The 18,603-nt window shown below is 47.5% G+C and overlaps 2 protein-coding genes across 5 annotated transcripts in view; one reads left to right on the top strand and one right to left on the bottom strand.

Annotated features, from left to right (window-relative positions):
* The window catches only part of PHF1 (PHD finger protein 1), a 73,525-nt gene extending 71,583 nt beyond the window's left edge, over positions 1–1,942 (top strand). For both annotated transcript variants that reach the window (XM_089656464.1, XM_089656465.1), the window contains one exon: positions 1,287–1,942. In XM_089656464.1, coding sequence (XP_089512590.1) covers positions 1,287–1,530 — 244 coding nt within the window. In that variant the 3' untranslated portion in view covers positions 1,531–1,942. The remainder of the gene's footprint in view (positions 1–1,286) is intronic.
* Positions 1,943–9,212: 7,270 nt separating this feature from the next.
* The window catches only part of CUTA (cutA divalent cation tolerance homolog), a 50,221-nt gene continuing 40,830 nt past the window's right edge, over positions 9,213–18,603 (bottom strand). For all 3 annotated transcript variants that reach the window (XM_089656460.1, XM_089656461.1, XM_089656459.1), the window contains 3 exons: positions 17,690–17,735; positions 13,706–13,755; positions 9,213–9,329 (listed from right to left, as the gene is read on the bottom strand). In XM_089656460.1, the coding sequence (XP_089512586.1) occupies positions 9,230–9,329; positions 13,706–13,755; positions 17,690–17,735 (196 nt within the window). In that variant the 3' untranslated portion in view covers positions 9,213–9,229. The remainder of the gene's footprint in view (positions 9,330–13,705; positions 13,756–17,689; positions 17,736–18,603) is intronic.

The following is an 18,603-nucleotide window of genomic DNA, read 5'->3' as shown; positions in this document are numbered from 1 at the left end:
GGGTGCCCACTGCGCATGCCCGAGAAGCGCTGCACTTTGCGAATTGCCCCATAGTCTTCTAGGACCTGTCATGTGTCCCAGAAGACAATGTGGAGGAGGACAACTTCTGTTTCCGATCGCCTAGGCCAGTGGTTCTCAACCTTCCTAATGCCGCGACCCCTTAATACAGTTCCTCATGTTGTGGTGACCCCCAACCATAAAATTATTTACACATTGGAAATGTGTTGTTCGATGGTCTTAGGTGACCCCTGTGAAAGGGTCGTTCGACCCCCAAAGGGGACGCGACCCACAGGTTGAGAACCACTGGCCTAGACGATCACATCGAAAGTGGGAGCAGGTACCTGTCGAATTCGGGTACCCGCTCCCGGAAGGTGCCAATCCTTAATGGGGAGCGGGGGACAAAGGCTTAAAGCGGAACTTCCCCTTTTGGGTGGAGCTCCGCTTTAAATCTAGCAGTAGTGGAATAAGCTCTTATCTTACTCATTGGTCGGGCGGCAGGCTTCCAACACGCTGTGCAACCAGCCTCCTGAAGCCTCTTCTCTTCAACACTGGGGCAAGTGATCACGTTGTGACATCATTGCAGTCAATGCAGAACCAATAGTCCTGCATTGTTCGGGAGTATAATGAGGGCCCGACCACAACCCGGAGCATCAGAGAGAAAGGTGAACACTGGAAGTCTGCCTGAGCGAGGAATAAGGTATTACAACTTTTTCCTTCACTTACATTCAGGGAGGAGGAGAGGGGTCACATATACTTTACACAAACGGAGCAATGAAGCAATGATTGTTATTACATAGTGTTCTGACTTAGGGCCAGTTCACACTGCATGCGTTTCAGTAGCTTTTTTCGTACATTCAAAACGCCTAGAAAAGTAGGTGATATGGTTGTCAGTGTCATAGTTCACATCAGTGCTTGCAGTTCCAGAAAGAAAAAAAGTAGAACAGGCTGCATTTTTCCTGCACAGAACTGTACTGCAACGCGGTAAAAACGCACCGGAACACACATGTCCCTATTTCAATTGCAGAAAAAGAGAGGCGAAAAATTGAACCGGAAAGCATCAAAAACACACCGGAATGTGTCAAAAACGCATAAAAATACACCGGAATGCACCAAAAACATGCATGCAGAAACGCATACAGAACACATCTGGACTGTGTTTCTATGGTGTGAACCGGCCCTTAGGGTTCTTGTGTCTTCCTTCCTATAGGAGCAGGGGGTTGAGGATGGCCTGGTTACATGAACCCATTTAGCTGCGTTATCTCACTGCTGTGTTATTTGTGTTTCAGTGAGGTGTCTCCTGCTGTCTCAGAAGGTTCCCCTCTGCTGTCTGAAGTTTTGGATTCCTCAGCCCCGGTCGCCTCTCCGAGCAAGCCTTCATCCTCCCCTCCCCAGCCCTCCTCCTCTTCCTCTTCGGAAGGCTGTGATTGGTCAGAAACTGTGGAACAGGGAATGCGCGTGCTGGCCAAGCGGGTCACCGCAGAAGGGAATATTCAGTATCTGGTGGAGTATGAGGAAGGCGACATCTTCTGATCTCACACGCTCTGCCCCTGTGCGCTAACTTCGCGGGTCCCAGCATCTTGGCTGACTGTACATACAGCTCTGCAAGGCTGATTTTGAACTCTCTGTACACGCGTGTACATAGCAGTGCTTGTGCTTCTCGTCCCGTCATGTGTTTATACGGTGTCAGCTCACAGAGGCAGTGTTACTGACTGCGGGACGATTTGATGAAGGAAATCCAATTTGTTTTCTTTTCTCCTCTTTTGCTTTGTTGTATCACATCCTTTAGTAGGTGGGATGGAAGGTATGGTGTCCTGTCTGTTCTAAGCTCTGGCTTAAGATGGTGTCTGTGTGTTGAACAGTTGTGCAGGTTCTTGTCTGTTAGCATCTCCAAGGAAAACACATTCATGTCTGTAAAGGATTATTAAAAAAAAGTTGGACCAGGTGACTATCTGTTCTGCTTATTTTTAAAAGGCATTTTTTCATGGAAAAGGGTAAATTGACATTCCCCTCTCCTTCCTTCGGTATTCCCCTCCTGCACATACTTCCCACTGCCAAACCCTTCACACTCCTCTACGCATACTTCCTACTGTCATAACTTCTGCACTCGTCTCCTGCACTTCTCACCGTCATACCCCCTGCACTGCGTCTTGCACCTCTCTCTCCTTACCCCTATCCTGCACACATCTCCCACCGTCATATCCTCCGAACTCCTATCCTGCAGCTACTTCCCAACGTCGTATCCTCCGAAGTCCTATCCTGTGCCTACTTCCCACCGTCGTATCCTCCGAACTCCTATCCTGCACACATCTCCCACCGTCATATCCTCCGAACTCCTATCCTGCAGCTACTTCCCAACGTCGTATCCTTCGAAGTCCTATCCTGCACCTACTTCCCACTGTCGTATCCACCGAACTACTCTGCACCTACTTCCCACCATCGTATCCTCCGAACTCCTACCCTGCCCCTACTTCCCACCGTCGTATCCTCCGAACTCCTATCCTGCACACATCTCCCACCGTCGTATCCACCAAACTCCTATCCTGCACCTACTTCCCACCGTCGTATCCTCCGAACTCCTACCCTGCATCTACTTCCCTCCGTCGTATCCACCAAACTGCTATCCTGCGCCTACTTCCCTCCGTCGTATCCTCCGAACTCCTATCCTGCGCCTACTTCCCACCGTCGTATCCTCCGAACTCCTATCCTGCACCTACTTCCCACCGTCGTATCCTCCGAACTCCTACCCTGCACCTACTTCCCACCGTCGTATCCTCCGAACTCCTACCCTGCACCTACTTCCCACCGTCGTATCCTCCGAACTCCTACCCTGCATCTACTTCCCTCCATCGTATCCACCAAACTGCTATCCTGCGCCTACTTCCCTCCGTCGTATCCTCCGAACTCCTATCCTGCGCCTACTTCCCTCCGTCGTATCCTCCGAACTCCTATCCTGCACACATCTCCTACCATCATATCCTCTGAACTCCTATCCTGTACACATCTCCCACCATCATATCCTCCGAACTCCTATCCTGCACCTACTTCCCACCGTCGTATCCTCCGAACGCCAACCCTGCGCCTACTTCTCACCGTCATACCCCCTGCACTGCGTCTTGCACTTCTCTCTCCTTACCCCTCTCCTGCACACATCTCCCACCGTCATATCCTCCGAACTCCTACTCTGCACCTACTTCTTACCGTCATATCCTCCAAACGCCTACCCTGCCCCTACTTCTCACCGTCGTATCCTCCGAGCTCCTACCCTGCACCTACTTCCCACCGTCGTATCCTCCGAACTCCTATCCTGCACCTACTTCCCACCGTCGTATCCTCCGAACTCCTATCCTGCACACATCTCCCACCGTCGTATCCACCAAACTCCTATCCTGCACCTACTTCCCACCGTCGTATCCTCCGCAATCCTACCCTGCATCTACTTCCCTCTGTCGTATCCACCAAACTGCTATCCTGCGCCTACTTCCCTCCGTCGTATCCTCCGAACTCCTATCCTGCGCCTACTTCCCTCCGTCGTATCCTCCGAACTCCTATCCTGCGCCTACTTCCCTCCGTCGTATCCTCCGAACTCCTATCCTGCACACATCTCCTACCATCATATCCTCCGAACTCCTATCCTACACCTACTTCCCACCGTCGTATCCTCCGAACTCCTATCCTGCACACATCTCCCACCGTCGTATCCACCAAACTCCTATCCTGCACCTACTTCCCACCGTCGTATCCTCCGCACTCCTACCCTGCATCTACTTCCCTCTGTCGTATCCACCAAACTGCTATCCTGCGCCTACTTCCCTCCGTCGTATCCTCCAAACTCCTATCCTGCGCCTACTTCGCACCGTCGTATCCTCCGAACTCCTATCCTGCACCTACTTCCCACCGTCGTATCCTCCGAACTCCTACCCTGCACCTACTTCCCACCGTCGTATCCTCCGAACTCCTACCCTGCATCTACTTCCCTCCGTCGTATCCACCAAACTGCTATCCTGCGCCTACTTCCCTCCGTCGTATCCTCCGAACTCCTACCCTGCACCTACTTCCCACCGTCGTATCCTCCGAACTCCTACCCTGCATCTACTTCCCTCCGTCGTATCCTCCAAACGCCTACCCTGCCCCTACTTCTCACCGTCGTATCCTCCGAGCTCCTACCCTGCACCTACTTCCCACCGTCATATCCTCCGAACTCCTATCCTGCACCTACTTCTCACCATCATACCCCCTGCGCTGCGTCTTGCACTTCTCGCTCCTTACCCCTATCCTGCACACATATCCCACTGTCGTATCCTCCAAACTCCTATCCTGCACACATCTCCCACCATCGTATCCACCGAACTCCTACTCTGCACCTACTTCCCACCGTCTTATCCTCTGAACTCCTACCCTGCCCCTACTTCTCACCGTCATATCCTCCGAACTCCTACCCTGCCCCTACTTCTCACCATCATACCCCCTTTACTGCGTCTTGCACTTCTCTCTCCTTACTCATATCCTCCGAACTCCTATCCTGCACCTACTTGCTACCGTCGTATCCTCCGAACTCCTATCCTGCACCTACTTGCTACCGTCGTATCCTCCGAACTCCTATCCTGCACCTACTTCCTACCGTCGTATCCTCCGAACTCCTATCCTGCACCTACTTGCTACCGTCGTATCCTCCGAACTCCTATCCTGCACCTACTTGCTACCGTCGTATCCTCCGAACTCCTATCCTGCACCTACTTGCTACCGTCGTATCCTCCGAACTCCTATCCTGCACCTACTTCCTACCGTCGTATCCTCCGAACTCCTATCCTGCACCTACTTCCTACCGTCGTATCCTCCGAACTCCTATCCTGCACCTACTTCCTACCGTTGTATCCTCCGAACTCCTATCCTGCACCTACTTCCCACCGTCGTATCCTCTGAACTCCTATCCTGCACATACCTCTCTCCATTGTATTCTCCATACTCCAATCCTGCACCTACTTCTTGTCAAATCCCCTGAACACCTATCGTGCACCTACAGTACTTCCCACCATTAAATCCTTCAAACTCTTGTCCTGCACTTACTTCCCACCATTGTATCCTTCAAACTCCTATCCTGCACATACTTCCCACCATCCTGTCCTCCTAACTCCTGTCCTTCACCTACTTCCCGCTGTCTGATTCTCAGAACTCCTCTCCTGCATATTCCCTATTAAGGTACACTGCAGTCTTCACAAACTGCCTAACTTCATACCCTTTGCACTTGGCTCCTTAGCCTGAGAATTGGAGTGGAGAGGACCAGGTGCTAAAATGGAATGTAAACTACAAGGCTGTCATTTAATCAGCATGATGTTGGGCCAGGGATTCATGGAACCCTAGGGTTCCTCCAGAGGTTGCTAGGGGTTCCTTGAGCAATCAGCAATTTCTAAGATACAACCGATAAGTTCTAATGTGGGACCTAAAAGAACAAATCCAATCCTCAGCTGCTGCTATCACCTCACGTGTTCCTATATCAAACCAAAAACAAATTCTGCCTCTCAGATAAGTTCCCACTGACACCATTGATCTTTTTTAGCTATCTGTAAAAGGGGTAATTCATCCCAATGGCCACAAATGTAAGGAGCATTCTTCCCACAGACCATCACATCATGAGTTGTAGATCTGGTAATGTTTAGCGGGGGTTCCCTGAGACTGGAAAATTATTTCAAGGGTTCCTGTCTGTTGAATAGGTTGAGAAAGGCTGTGTTAGACAATATAAGTACAGCATCTCATTCACAGTCAGTTTTGGTATACTGGTCCATAGGCTATTTTATGCCTCATTCACTCCATACGTGCGGAAAAACTGATGGAAACTAATGCGCAGATTTCACTTGCAGACAACAGTTTCCATCAGTTTTCATGCGCACTCCAAAGAGTTTTATATATGTTGCAGATTCCTGCGCAGAAGAAAACGTGACACCAATGTTGTGGTGTGAACAGGGCACATAGAGAACAACTGACTGTTATGCCCTTGGAGAACACATGCAAAAAAAACCGGATGTCTGTGCACCATGGTGGGAACAAGCCCTTATGATACAAAGTTCAGTTTTAACATAGGAAAGACTTTCCCCCCCTTTTTCAGTACAATAGAATTTTATTCACCAGTACCGCCTGTAAACTCCCTAAGGCTGACCTTTCCCCCATTACTGACTTACCATTTCTTGTTTCAAACTGTGTTGCTGTGTAGAGGCAGCCATCTTGGTAGAGGCAGGGCTTTGCTTCTTCACATTAAAGTCACTACGAATTTGACCAGTGAGGAAATATTCAGGACGCAGCAGAAGATATGGAGGAATCACAAAGCCACAGGATAACTTTAGCAGGGAGATCCTTGCACTGTAGGTTCTCAGGTACAGCTTTCTCTCCAGGAAGAACAGCGGGCCGCGCCAAATCTCACTCCAGATCTGGTGAGACTAGCAGTCAGAGGCAGCAGCGCCTTCGATGATCTCATATTGCAAATATATAGAAGCTGTGAGGCTACAAAACAGGAAAATGCCTCTATGCAGCCATAGCAGGAGTACACTGCTATTTTTCATGAGGTATTTGAGGCAAAATGGTAGACTTAAGGGTACTACTTATACAAAAAAAAAAAACATGTTTTTATCTTATAATCAAGTAGTATTTAAATGTCTGAAATAAAGGGGATTATTCCTCATTTTGAGCTAATGGGTGGACTCATGCAATTCGTTCCTTTCTGGCTCCAGGCCAACGGTACACCTAGAACCTATGGTGTGCACCTCATACAGCCTGATATTAGGGCTAATTATTACAAATCACATACAGAAGGCCTCAGGCAGTGGTGTATTTAGGTTTTGTGCTGCCCTAGGCGACACAAAAATTGGACGCGGCCCCCCCTCCTCAGCAGAGAGAGCCTAACACCGACCAACACCAGCCTCTCCCTCCCTGCGCGGAGAGAGCCTGACAGTGACCAACAATACCCCTGCCCCATCCCCCCCCCCCACCTGAGAGAGCCTTCCACTAACAACCCCCTGGCAAAAGAGAGAAAGACACTCACCTTCACAGCTCTGGACATCCCTGGGAATGACAATTGGGCTCTCCATACACCATCAAGCAGCCCGCAGCCTCTCTTGGATCCCACCTGGTCCCCATTCTGCATATGTCCCTTCTTCCAGGGGGCAGTGCTGCCCCCCTAAAAAATGCTGCCCTAGGCAAATGCCTTGTGGTAAATACGCCCCTGGCCTCAGGTATATGAATTTATAGATTGTCAGAACTTAGCAAAAAAAAAAAAAAGCCTCCAATATTGTCTATGTACATTTATGTGCTGATGGCGCTGAGAGTAAATGCATGCTACTGGCCAGAATATTCATTGGAAAACTTTACTCTCATGCGCGTACAGAGCAGCAAAAAGCAGCTTTGGAGCATTTTTTTTTTTTTGCTTCTGAACATTGCGCACAAATACATTTATAAACACCTGCCTTAGGCGATTGAAGTGGTAGTGGAAGCGGGTACCAGTCAAATTCAGGTACCCGCTCCCCAAAGGTCCTTAATGGGGAGCGGGGGGGACAAAGGCTTAAAGCAGAACTTCTTATGGGTGGACTGACAACTCATGGGGCCCCCGGGCAATAGGGGATCATGGGGCCCCTGTGTCCTTGCCAAAACAAAAAAGCCTATGAAAAAGGTACCAGGAACATCTCATGGGGCCCCCTACTGACCCCGGGCCCACAGGCAGTGCCCGAGTTTCCAAATGGTCAGTCCGCCCCTGAGTGGAGTTCCGCTTTAAAAAGAGCAGATTACACTAGAAATGATTTCAGGTACATATAATACCAGCTGTGTAGGATGCAGGAGAACGCACCAAAACTCCGGAAGAGGAAGTGCACCATCTAGTGACAGATACGGCAACCAGCAGCGGTATGATGAATTCCACCTACGTGACGAGTGTCTGCGTTATACAATCAGATTTTTTTCCAGCAGTATATTTTACTGATCCTGTACGCCATCCATTTTTTTTTTCTCCACAATCAAACCAATGAATACTCTTTCAAAAGAGACTTCATGTATCCAATAAAGAAAAATAACATAATAAAACATCATGAGCATTTGTCATAGTAAACACATTTTTAATGTAATTCTTGAGGACACAATTCCTTAAAGGGTCAGTCCAGCCAAAAACTGATATTTTGATTTTTGGTAGATACCGGAGAGTTAAACTCCCTGATGTTTTCCTAAGACCCTGGTCACGCTGCATTCGAATTGGCATGCGATTTGCATGCCATACGACCTGCAAATGGCATGCCAAATTGCAGTCTATTAGAGCGGTCATATTGTTGCGGTTCCCGGTGCAGTAACACATGGTGACACCCGCTCTGACAATCCCCGCAGAATGGAACGGATCTGCGGATTGAGCATAATGGATCGGAGTCCGATCCATTATGCTCCCCAATCCGCAGATCCCATCCATCCTGCGGGGATCGTCGGCATGCAACCTATATGGGGTATAGTACTGCAAAAGTACTGCATGTACTACTTTAGAGATCGGTGCGGCCAGTGGTGTCCCGAGGCAGGTGCAGGGGGTGTGGCCCGCACTGGGTGACACTGACCACACGGGGCGACACCCAACCGGCTCCACGAAAAGGTAAGTTGTAAAGAAAGCTGACGATCCCCGCAGGATAGATCCGATCCATCCTGCGGGGATTGTCGGCTTGCTTTACAACTTACCTTTTCATGGAGCGGGTCCGGTGTCACCCCGTGTGGTCGGTGTCACCCGGTGCGGACCGCACCCCCCCGCACCTGCCTCGGGACACCACTGGTCGCACTGATTTCTAAAGTAGTACATGCAGTACTTTTGGTGAGATTTGCATAGACATCTGTATCAGATGTTTTGCAAATCGCACCTGAAATCAGCATGTCCCCCGACTTTGAAATTGTGCGACTTCACTGTAAGTCGCACAATTTCAAAGTCGGGTTTGGTGTGACCGGGGTGTAAATCTCTGGTTGAGTTTCAGGCCTGCCGCCTGCCTCTATAGGAGTCTCCCACCAGGTCTGGTGGATTTTATATTCATTTCATATTATAGTGAATGTACCAGTCGGAGCTGGAACACAAAAAACTCCCAAGGAACAGAGCCAGGCATGACGGCAGGAAGAATCAATGCATTCCAGATATAAAAGAAACACAAAGTCCCACCTCTAGCTATCATTTGTGGGTGGGCTGACCCCTTTCAGATCATCACATATTGATGGTGGAGATATCAGACTTTTATTTTGGCACAGTATCTTCAACCCATGAGAGGTACGGAGGGTTGCCCTGGTCTATGGGGACGCTGATCACCTCACACACTTCGTACGGATGGACAGACCTGCCAGGAAACAAAATGGCTGTTCAAAAAAAAAATAATAACCTGAACCCCAAATGCAGTTAATAGAGAAATGATTCATAAACAAGACTGCTTTGTCAACCGCCATATGTTCACGAATGGTGAAGAGGAAGGCATTTAGTCCTGTTGTGTCATTTATAGATGGAGCTAAATAGCCCTCAGGCAACTAGTGCGCCCATTAAAGTGGACCTCCACCCCCCCCCCCATTCCCCATTATTATTTATTTTTTTACCACTGCTTAGCAGGTGGTGTATTCTGCACAGTTCAGATACTCACCCACCCAGAGGGTCCAGCACTGCCCCACTGAGATCTTCTTGTCATCAGACACCACTAGGTCCTGTGCCGCCATGTTGCTTGTGACATCACCGAGAGGCCCACCGGATGAACCCAGAAGAGCCTTGTGATGATGCATTGCTAGGCCTGAGCCTCTCCTCCTTTCTGAATGACTAAGACCTCCTGGAATATGTGATGCACATATCCCAGAATGCATTGTGAGCACTGTGCATGTCATTCGCCAAGGTGGAGGGGGTGGTGGCCGCACATTTTACACAAAAAACTAAAAAAAGGTAAAAAAAACACAAATATGGCGCTATTCGTGTAGAGGAGGGGGGGAGGGGGAACCTTTCTGGAGAGGCTGAAGATCCACTTTAAATGCTGTGATGTAAGCCATTCTCTTGATGGCTCACATCACAGGCACAGTGAACAGAGCCGATCCAAACGGCTCTGTACCTTGTGATCAATTCTGATAAACAATCACAGGGATCACAAATGTAAAAGAATACTACTAATCTAAACAGCTCTGTACCTTGTGATCACGGAGATGACCAATCATAGAGATCACAAATGTAAACAGTACTGCTGATCCAAGCGACTCTGTACCTTGTGATTGCCGGAATGACCAATCACAGAGATCACAAGTGTAAACAGTACTACTGTTTACATCTGAGAATCTGCCCCTTCCTCTCTCAACAGTGGAAGGAGGAGCTAATGAATGAACGATCATTACCGGTAATTAGTTTCAGATCGCAGACAGCAGCAGATTCATGCTAAGGGGTTATGATTGTGCGATAATTTTTTTCATCTCTTTCACCTCCGAACCCCTCCCCCCCCCCCCAATCCCCTGTGCATCTGATCTCCAGCCAAGCCCTATGCAACCTATGTGAAAACACAAATCTGCTGCACAGACCGGCATACCTGCAGCAGCTTTCTGTACCTGCTTAGCCTGAATGCCGCACTGTTCTGACAAGTAATGCTTTGGAGCTTCCTGATAGCGCTGAAGCTTGCCTGACCCTTCCTGTGCATTCTTATTGGCCAGTGAGGCAGCCCACCATAGAGATGGGCCAACAGGAATTAGGGGAATGGGGTAGGAAGAACAGAGCAAGTTCTGACACCACCCACACATATTGGAGCTCAAGATGTGAGAATAGCCACGCATGCGGTGAAAAGTTCTAGGTGCCTGAACTGCATGCCCTCCATGCATGCCCTCAGTAGCTTTGTTTTTACTTAAAGTGACAGACCCCTAAGGAAAAATGGATTCAATAAAATTTCAGCAAATTTTGGATGGTAACTTGATACCATCTGTGAAAAAGCTGAAGTTAAAGAGAGGATGGCTTCTACAAATGGATAATGATCCTAAACACACCTCGAAATCCACGGAGGATTACATCAAGAGGCGTAAACTGAAGGTTTTGCCATGGCCTTCACAATCTCCTGACCTCAACATAATTGAAAATCTATGGATAGACCTTAAAAGAGCAGTGCGTGACAGACAGCCCAGAAATCTCAAAGAACTGGAAGACTTTTGTAAGGAAGAATGGGCAAAGATACCTCAAACAAGAATTGAAAGACTCTTGGCTGGCTACAAAAAGTGTTTACAAGCTGTGATACTTGCCAAAGGGGGCAGTACAAGATATTAACTCTGCAGGGTGCCCAAACTTTTGCAGACGCCATTTTTTTGTTTTCTGTTATTTTGAAAGTGTAAATGATGGAAATAAAATCTAACTTTTGTTGACATATTATAAGAATGTCTAATCTGTAATTTGATGCCTTTTGGAGATTTTTCCATCTTTCCTTGGCTTCTTTATGCACATTAATACAAATTTTTAGCTGGGGTGCCCAAACTTTCGATCCCCATTGTGTGTATGTGTGTGTGTATATATATATATATACACACACACACACACACACACGCCACTTTATTAGCTCCACCGTTCAATTGCTTGGTAACACAAACTGCTAATCAGCCAATCACATGGCAGTAATTCAATGCATTTAGGCATCTAGACGTGGTGAAGACAACATGCTGGAGTTCAAACCGAGCAGGATTGGGAAGAAAGGGGATTTAAGTGACTTTGAATGTGGCATGGTTGTTGGTGCCAGACGGAATGGTCTGAGTATTTATTATTATTATACAGGATTTATATAGCGCCAACAGTTTGCTCAGCGCTTTTCAATATAACGGGAGACAATACAGCAACAATACAGTTCAATACAAGAGGGTGAGGAGGGCCCTGATCCTTGGAGCTTACAATCTAACAGAAACTGCTGATCTGCTGGGATTTTCATGCCCTCTCTAGGGTTTACAGAGAATGGTCCAAAAAAAAGAAAATATCCAGTGAGGGGCAGTTGTGTGGAGGAAAATGTCTTGTTGATATCAGAGGTCAGAGGAGAATGGACAGACTGGTTGCTGCGACATTCAGATGGTAGGGTCAGAATTTGGCGTAAACATGAAAGCATGGATCCATCCTGCCTTGTATCAATGGTTCAGACTGGTGAGTGAATAAAGTGGTTGGTGAGTGAATGTGTGTGAATAGATAGATAGATGTATATACCAGGGGCGGACTGACCATTTGGAAACTCGGGCACTGTCCGAGGGCCCGGGGTCAGTAGGGGGCCCCATGAGATGCCCCTGGTACCTTTTTCATAGGCTTTTTTGAGTTTGGGCAAGGACACAGGGGCCCCATGATCCCCTATTGCCCGGGGGCCCCATGAGTTGTCAGTCCGCCCCTGGTATATATATATACACATGCATGCTCCTTGCCTGTGGGGAAGGGGAACCATTTTTGTTGCTAAATTACAGGGGGCGTGGTCAGTGATAAAGCGATAAGTATCCTCAGTACCACCATGTCATCCTAGTGGCACCATTATGACTTCAATGCCACCCTATCACCCCACTGACACAATTATGACCCCCAGAGCAACCTAGTCACCCCAGTGCCATTGTTATGTCTCCCTAGTGCCACCATTGTGTCCCCCTTCATAGTTTCCTTCTTCCAATCACTGATATGCAGAGTACCACAGGAAAGTGGCAGCGAGAATACTTACCTGTTGTGGCAGGCTGGTTCCCATCAGTCCACCTCTTGCATCCAACCCAGCTACCTATATGAGATGTCACACATAAGTGCCTATGATGGACAGGAGTGGAGGCACACAGGGGGAGAGAGCAAACGGGCACAAGGGCAAGGTGGACACGAATGGAGGATCATAGGGACTAGCGCAGCTCCCCTTTGCTCTGCAATGCTGCTCTGATTTAATGTCAGAGAGGAGGCAAGCACCAGGTACAGGACAGCATTACAGGGTTGGTCACAATCTACCCATTACATGCCCATGATCGACTAATTGTTAACCCCCATTTGAACCCTTCTATATTCTATCCGAATCAGATACAGCGCAACCCTCCAGCTGTTGTAGAACTACAAGTCCCATGAGGCATTGCAAGGCTGACAGTTAGAATGACTCCCACAGGCAGAAGCATGATGGGACTTGTAGTTCCGCAACAGCTGGTGGGTCATCAGTTTGACACCCATACTGAAGGTAAAAAAAAAGAAAAAAAAAAACCTGCATATGGCCCCCCTGATACTTACCTGAGCCCCATCTCGTTCCAGCGATGTGCAGTATAGGCTTTCTCCGTCCTCCCTGGTTCAGAGACAACCAGTAAGCAGGGAGGGGAGTCAATAAAAACAAAGAGCACAGCTCAGGAGCAAGCACGCACAAGTGCCCCCGTAGCAAATGGCTTGCTATGGGGGCACTCAGCAGGGGGGAGGAGTCAAGAGCACTGGTGGGAGATTCGAGAAGAGGAGGATTGGGGCGGCTTTATGCTCAGAGCAGATAAGTATGACATGTATTGTATTCTTAAAAAATAAAAACTTTAATGGAAAAATATTTATGTTATGGGTGGAAAACTATACAAGAGGACCTTCGAGTCGTTTCCCAGCCTGTGGTCCACATATTATAGGACATGGTTGGGTTTGTTCAACAGGGTTTCCACAACCGGTGCTAAAAAGGTACTCCATGTTTTTTTTTTTCTTTTCGGAACCCATATTAACCACCTCATAGTGAGCGCAATGATGTCTTCTCACCTGACATATTCCGTTAGAGCTGGAACTCTGGATGACCTGGTCTTAATCATCTGTATAGAGACAAGGACAGAAAGGCGAGAATGAGGTACCAGGAAAGTCATTATTGATCTCATGAAGGTGACAACCATGTGCGGCTGGGAAGAGGAATCTTCTTAATGTGGACAGAGAACATAACATTTCACAATCCTACAGCTAGAACTATTCTGGTGACATCAATAACCGTACTAAGTGCCTGAAATACACCCAATGCCCGATTCAAGGCCAATTCCAGGCACCATCATTTTCACAGATCAAGTCCTCCATATATACTTACCTTTGCCATTTCAAAACAGCCTTCCCTTCAGTCTTGCACAGTTGTACCGGCTTCTCTCCTGGAATGGCTTCCTCTGATTTCACCGCACACTGTGAGCTTCTCACAATGTGCATTAGAAGATGCAGCAAGCAATCAACCGGATCGTTGCTGGAGATGCAAACAACATCTGGGCACTATCCTCCATATCTTCAGGGAATGCCCTCAACTCCAGACCTTCTGGCAGCCAGTGCTCCACCTCATACACAAATCTACAGACAAATCTCTGCATAATGACTCAACGGCAGTCCGCCTTAACCACCTCCCGGCCACCACACAAGGAAATGACAGACGGGTGGCGGTTCTCTCGTTCTGGAAGGACATCATGAAGCACTCCAGTGTCATGCTGGCACCGCTACAGAGGCTTCCATCTTCACTCAATCTTCTTTCCAGGTTTGTGAGCTCCTGCCTGCTGATTGGCCAAGCCACGATGACGTCACTCCTGTGCATGCGGGCAGGTGCCACAGTCCACGGCACAGTATATATTGTACATTCACATCTGTCCCTAACCCTCAAGGGGCGTACAATCTAAGGTCCCTAACTCACATTCATACAAACACATACTAGGGACAATTTAGACAGGAGCCAATTAATCTACCAGCATGTATATGGAGTGTGGAAGGAAACCGGATTACCTACACGGGCACAGGGAGAACATGCAAACTCCAGGCAGGTGGTGCCGTGGTGGGAGTGCTAACCATTTAGCCACTGTGCTGCCCTATTATAAAGCTTAAAAAAAAATACCAACAAAGGAAAGCTATTTGTGTGAAACAAATGATCTAAATGTAATTTGGGTACAGTATTGCATGACTGCGCAATTGCCAGTTAAAGAAGTGCAGTGCTGAATAGCCACAAATAGCTTGATCATGAAGGGCGTAAAACCTTCCAGAGCTTAAGTGGTTAAAAACTGAATTAGCATGTTAATGCGGAAGGAAGGAGAAGGAAGAACCAAGGAGGGGAAAATATTAGTAGACTATACTTCAGGGTATTGTAGTGTTTATTCTTACATGTTCTCTAACTCCTCTACTAACATCCCAACCTGCTATGAGCAACACTGCTACTGGGGTTGTGTCTCTGGCTCCTCTGTGTACGTTCCTACTCACAAAGCACAGTCTGCGATGAAGCTTTGGTTGGCTAGGTGAAATAAGGAGTCTTTTTCACATGTATCCAAACCCCAAAACAAAAAGGGAACTATTGCCCTTTACTAGTCTTTAGAGGTACGGGCTGCAATTTTTTTTTCCAGTCAAAGAACGTTTGACTGGAAAAGCAAGTACAGAAAATACCTTTTTGACCATGCTAAAAACACAATGACCATGTCCAAGAAAGCACAATCCTGAAGATGTCCAATCAGGACGAAACGCGTTGGGGTTTGGTTTACATGCCGATAAGTCATGTTCGGAGGCGTCACATCCGATCGGTGGGACGCACATGGCTTCCAGGAATGAAGCAGCGGCGGCCATCCTTGCCCCATACAAGCTGCATATACCTAGGGCCGCTTTGCAAGGCACTTTAACGCGAGTGTGATGTGCTTACTTTGCATTTTTTAAGTAAATCAAATGGTTTTATGCTATGAGATATCTCCCTTGACATTTTATTTCCCGAGTGGAAGTGGATTATCTGTGAAAGACATATAGCCTCCACGTGATTGTCAGGGATGCGGGTGTGACCAGAAGTGTGTGGACTGACACAGGGAAACGTAGGCTTCAGATATAGTAAATAATATAATTTATTATGACTAACAATACAAACGCAGTGCAAAACTAAACATAACACAGTGCAAACAAACTGAACCAAACCTCCAACAGATAACAAACATACGATACAAGAGTAATCAGGCAGGCCGGGTCGGTAGCAAACGGGCAAATGGAGTACCAGGAGCAGGCGGGAGAGTGGTCAGGACTAGCCGAGGTCAGTACAGGCAGAGTTCAGGCAGCATCAGGACAGCAGAAACAGGATCAGGAAACCAGTGCCAAGCAAACAGTACAACAAGGCACAGACTGCAGGTCTGGCCATCCCTTAAATACACCACCTGCAATCAGCCCCAGGTGATGGCTAATTGCCGAAGTGAGCCTCTGGTTGTTGAGAGCACCCGCTGGCCAGCCATGGTACTGCAGCCCACAAGGCAGGTGAGTCCCACCACTATTGGCAAGTCCATTCCTGACAGTGATACAGGATATAAGTAAACGGGCTTTCCCTAAAAAGTGCTAAGTGACCTGACTAGTAATAGTAGGTCAATGTGGGGACACCAGAAGCAATTTTAGGGGAGCACCTGTTTTTGTCTTTAGAGGCACGATCACTTTATATCACATTCACATTGGGACTTTTTTTTATTTGATTTCTAAATTCATGTAATTGTATTCATAAGACACATATTGGTTGTGAAGGATAACAGCGCGGTTTCCATCCATTTCACTAGCACAGCGGAGCCACGAGGGGGACATGAAAATTGTATTAGTCCACCAGGAATCACCAGGCGAAAATAGAGAAACAAAAGTCTGAAAAAACGAATGCAGCCATCCCATCCAAGGACTGGTAAGCTGGTAGTTTTGGGGTATACACTTTGTTGCGTTTCAAGAAAGAGTACATTAGGTATAAATTAATACTTTGCATTTTCTGAATGGACAGTGTTCTCCGATTGGATGAGGTGGAGAGTGTGATGTCACTGCCCCACCTCATCCAATCAGAGAACACTTTGCACTCATTCAGAAATTGCAATGCCGTCTCTAAATGGAGCCCATGCCGAGCGGCTGACCACCTGTGTTTAAAATGCATTAGTCCAGCTGCTTGGCACAGGATCAATGAAGTGGAGGTGTCTACTACAGGGATTCCCAGCATCCAGGACCATCGGCCAGGTTAGGTATATGAATAGTTACACTGGTCCAAGTTGGGCCAATGTAACTACGTATAAAAAATCCATACTTGGAATTCTTCTTTAAGCTCACCAAAGTTACAGCCTACCCGCCAAGCATTCTTTTTGTCATTCTAGAAATCATCCTATGGGTTTCCAGCATCCTCTTTGCACCTTGCCTCCTGGTATAAACCTACAAACATGCCGGTTGAGTGTTCCTAGTTTCTTCCTCTAAAGTCGCCACATGCTCCATCTCCTCCTGCTCACATACATATACCCCTGACGAAGTCATGCGATTATTGATTTAACGCGTAGGGCGGAGCCGGGTGACGTCATCGCGCTAACCAGTAGTATAGCGTGTTCTGTGTTTTGTGGAACTTTCACTGTTTTTATGGTGATTTTCTACTAAATGTGAGTGCATAATCTTTGATCAAATATCTTATCTGGATTATTGTTCGTTCCTCATTTGCTCGGAGCATATTTCAGCTACGAAAACGTGATTTCAGTAGTTGCATGCACTACTTTTGGAAATGCACTGATGGTTTGTACCATGCAATCTGCTGCAGGCAGATGCACAGTGTTTGCGATCTGCATTTGTGGTGTTGGTAACATTGCACTGACAACAACAAGTGTGATTTGAACACGGAGAGGGAAACCCGTATGGATCGTCGGATTCCTGTACCACATTCTAGTGTAAACCGAAGCGAAAGCTGAGCAAAATCAGAAATATATTTGCTACATGGAGAGCCATCTGCATTGTGTGGCAAGTATCGGGATGGTGGCTTACCAGCAATACCTCACTGTCTTCCTCGATCTTCCCCTTCCATTCATATCTGGTGAAGGAAAAACAGAAGACATGGTAAGCATGACATGGTGTGACCAACCAGTGCCTCCAAAGTGGTGCCTACATAGTGCCTGTTGGTGAACCAAGTCCTCGAATTCCATGCTGGAGAGCCAGGCCCCATCCCAATCCGTTTGCCTTCACATCCTAGGAACCACATATACTAACTGTGATGAGTCTGTCAAATTTCAGCTCGCACTAAAGCAGGCCATACATAGGTCGAATTCCGAACGGTTTTTCGATCAACAATTGAAAACATCGTTCGTTCTGTAATCCGATGGTGCCACCATTGATGTTGAAAATCAGTAGTTTTTCACGAATTTTCCAGCATGCCCGATAAACGAAATGGGGAGGAACCACGAAAATCCGCCGGTGCCATTGTCCCACTAACATAGCGAAAAATTGTCCGATTATTCTTAGGTCCGATTTCCGAATGAAAAATCGTTCGAAAATCGACCCACGTATGGCCGGCCTAAGCTGCACTTATTTTCTTGAGCCACAGCAAACTTTATTGACAGCAGACAAAGTCAGTGAGACAGATCCTTTCATGCCAGACGTAACGCCCCTGGCGTGTTTTGGTCGTAACAGGGGCCTAGTCAAATGTCATAATATGTGCTTAGACCGGCCATACATGGATCGAAATTCGACCGATTTTTTTTCTCCAAAAATCAGACCAAAGAATAATCGGCCGATTTTCGCTCTGTTAGTGGGTTAATGGCACCGGCCGATTTTTGTGGTTCCTCCCCTTTTCAGTGATCAGAAATGTTGGAAAATCTGTGAAAAACGACCGATTTTCGACTCCATGATGGTCAAATCGTACGATCGTTTTTCCGAAAAGAATATACGCATGAGCCGTGACC

This window comes from Staurois parvus, unplaced genomic scaffold, assembly GCF_062004578.1.
Source record: "Staurois parvus isolate SC_StPar_1 unplaced genomic scaffold, SC_StPar_1.0 ptg000906l, whole genome shotgun sequence".
Lineage (NCBI taxonomy): Eukaryota > Metazoa > Chordata > Amphibia > Anura > Ranidae > Staurois > Staurois parvus.
Note: the sequence above shows the minus strand (reverse complement) of the source record. Positions and strands in the feature narration are given on the sequence as shown.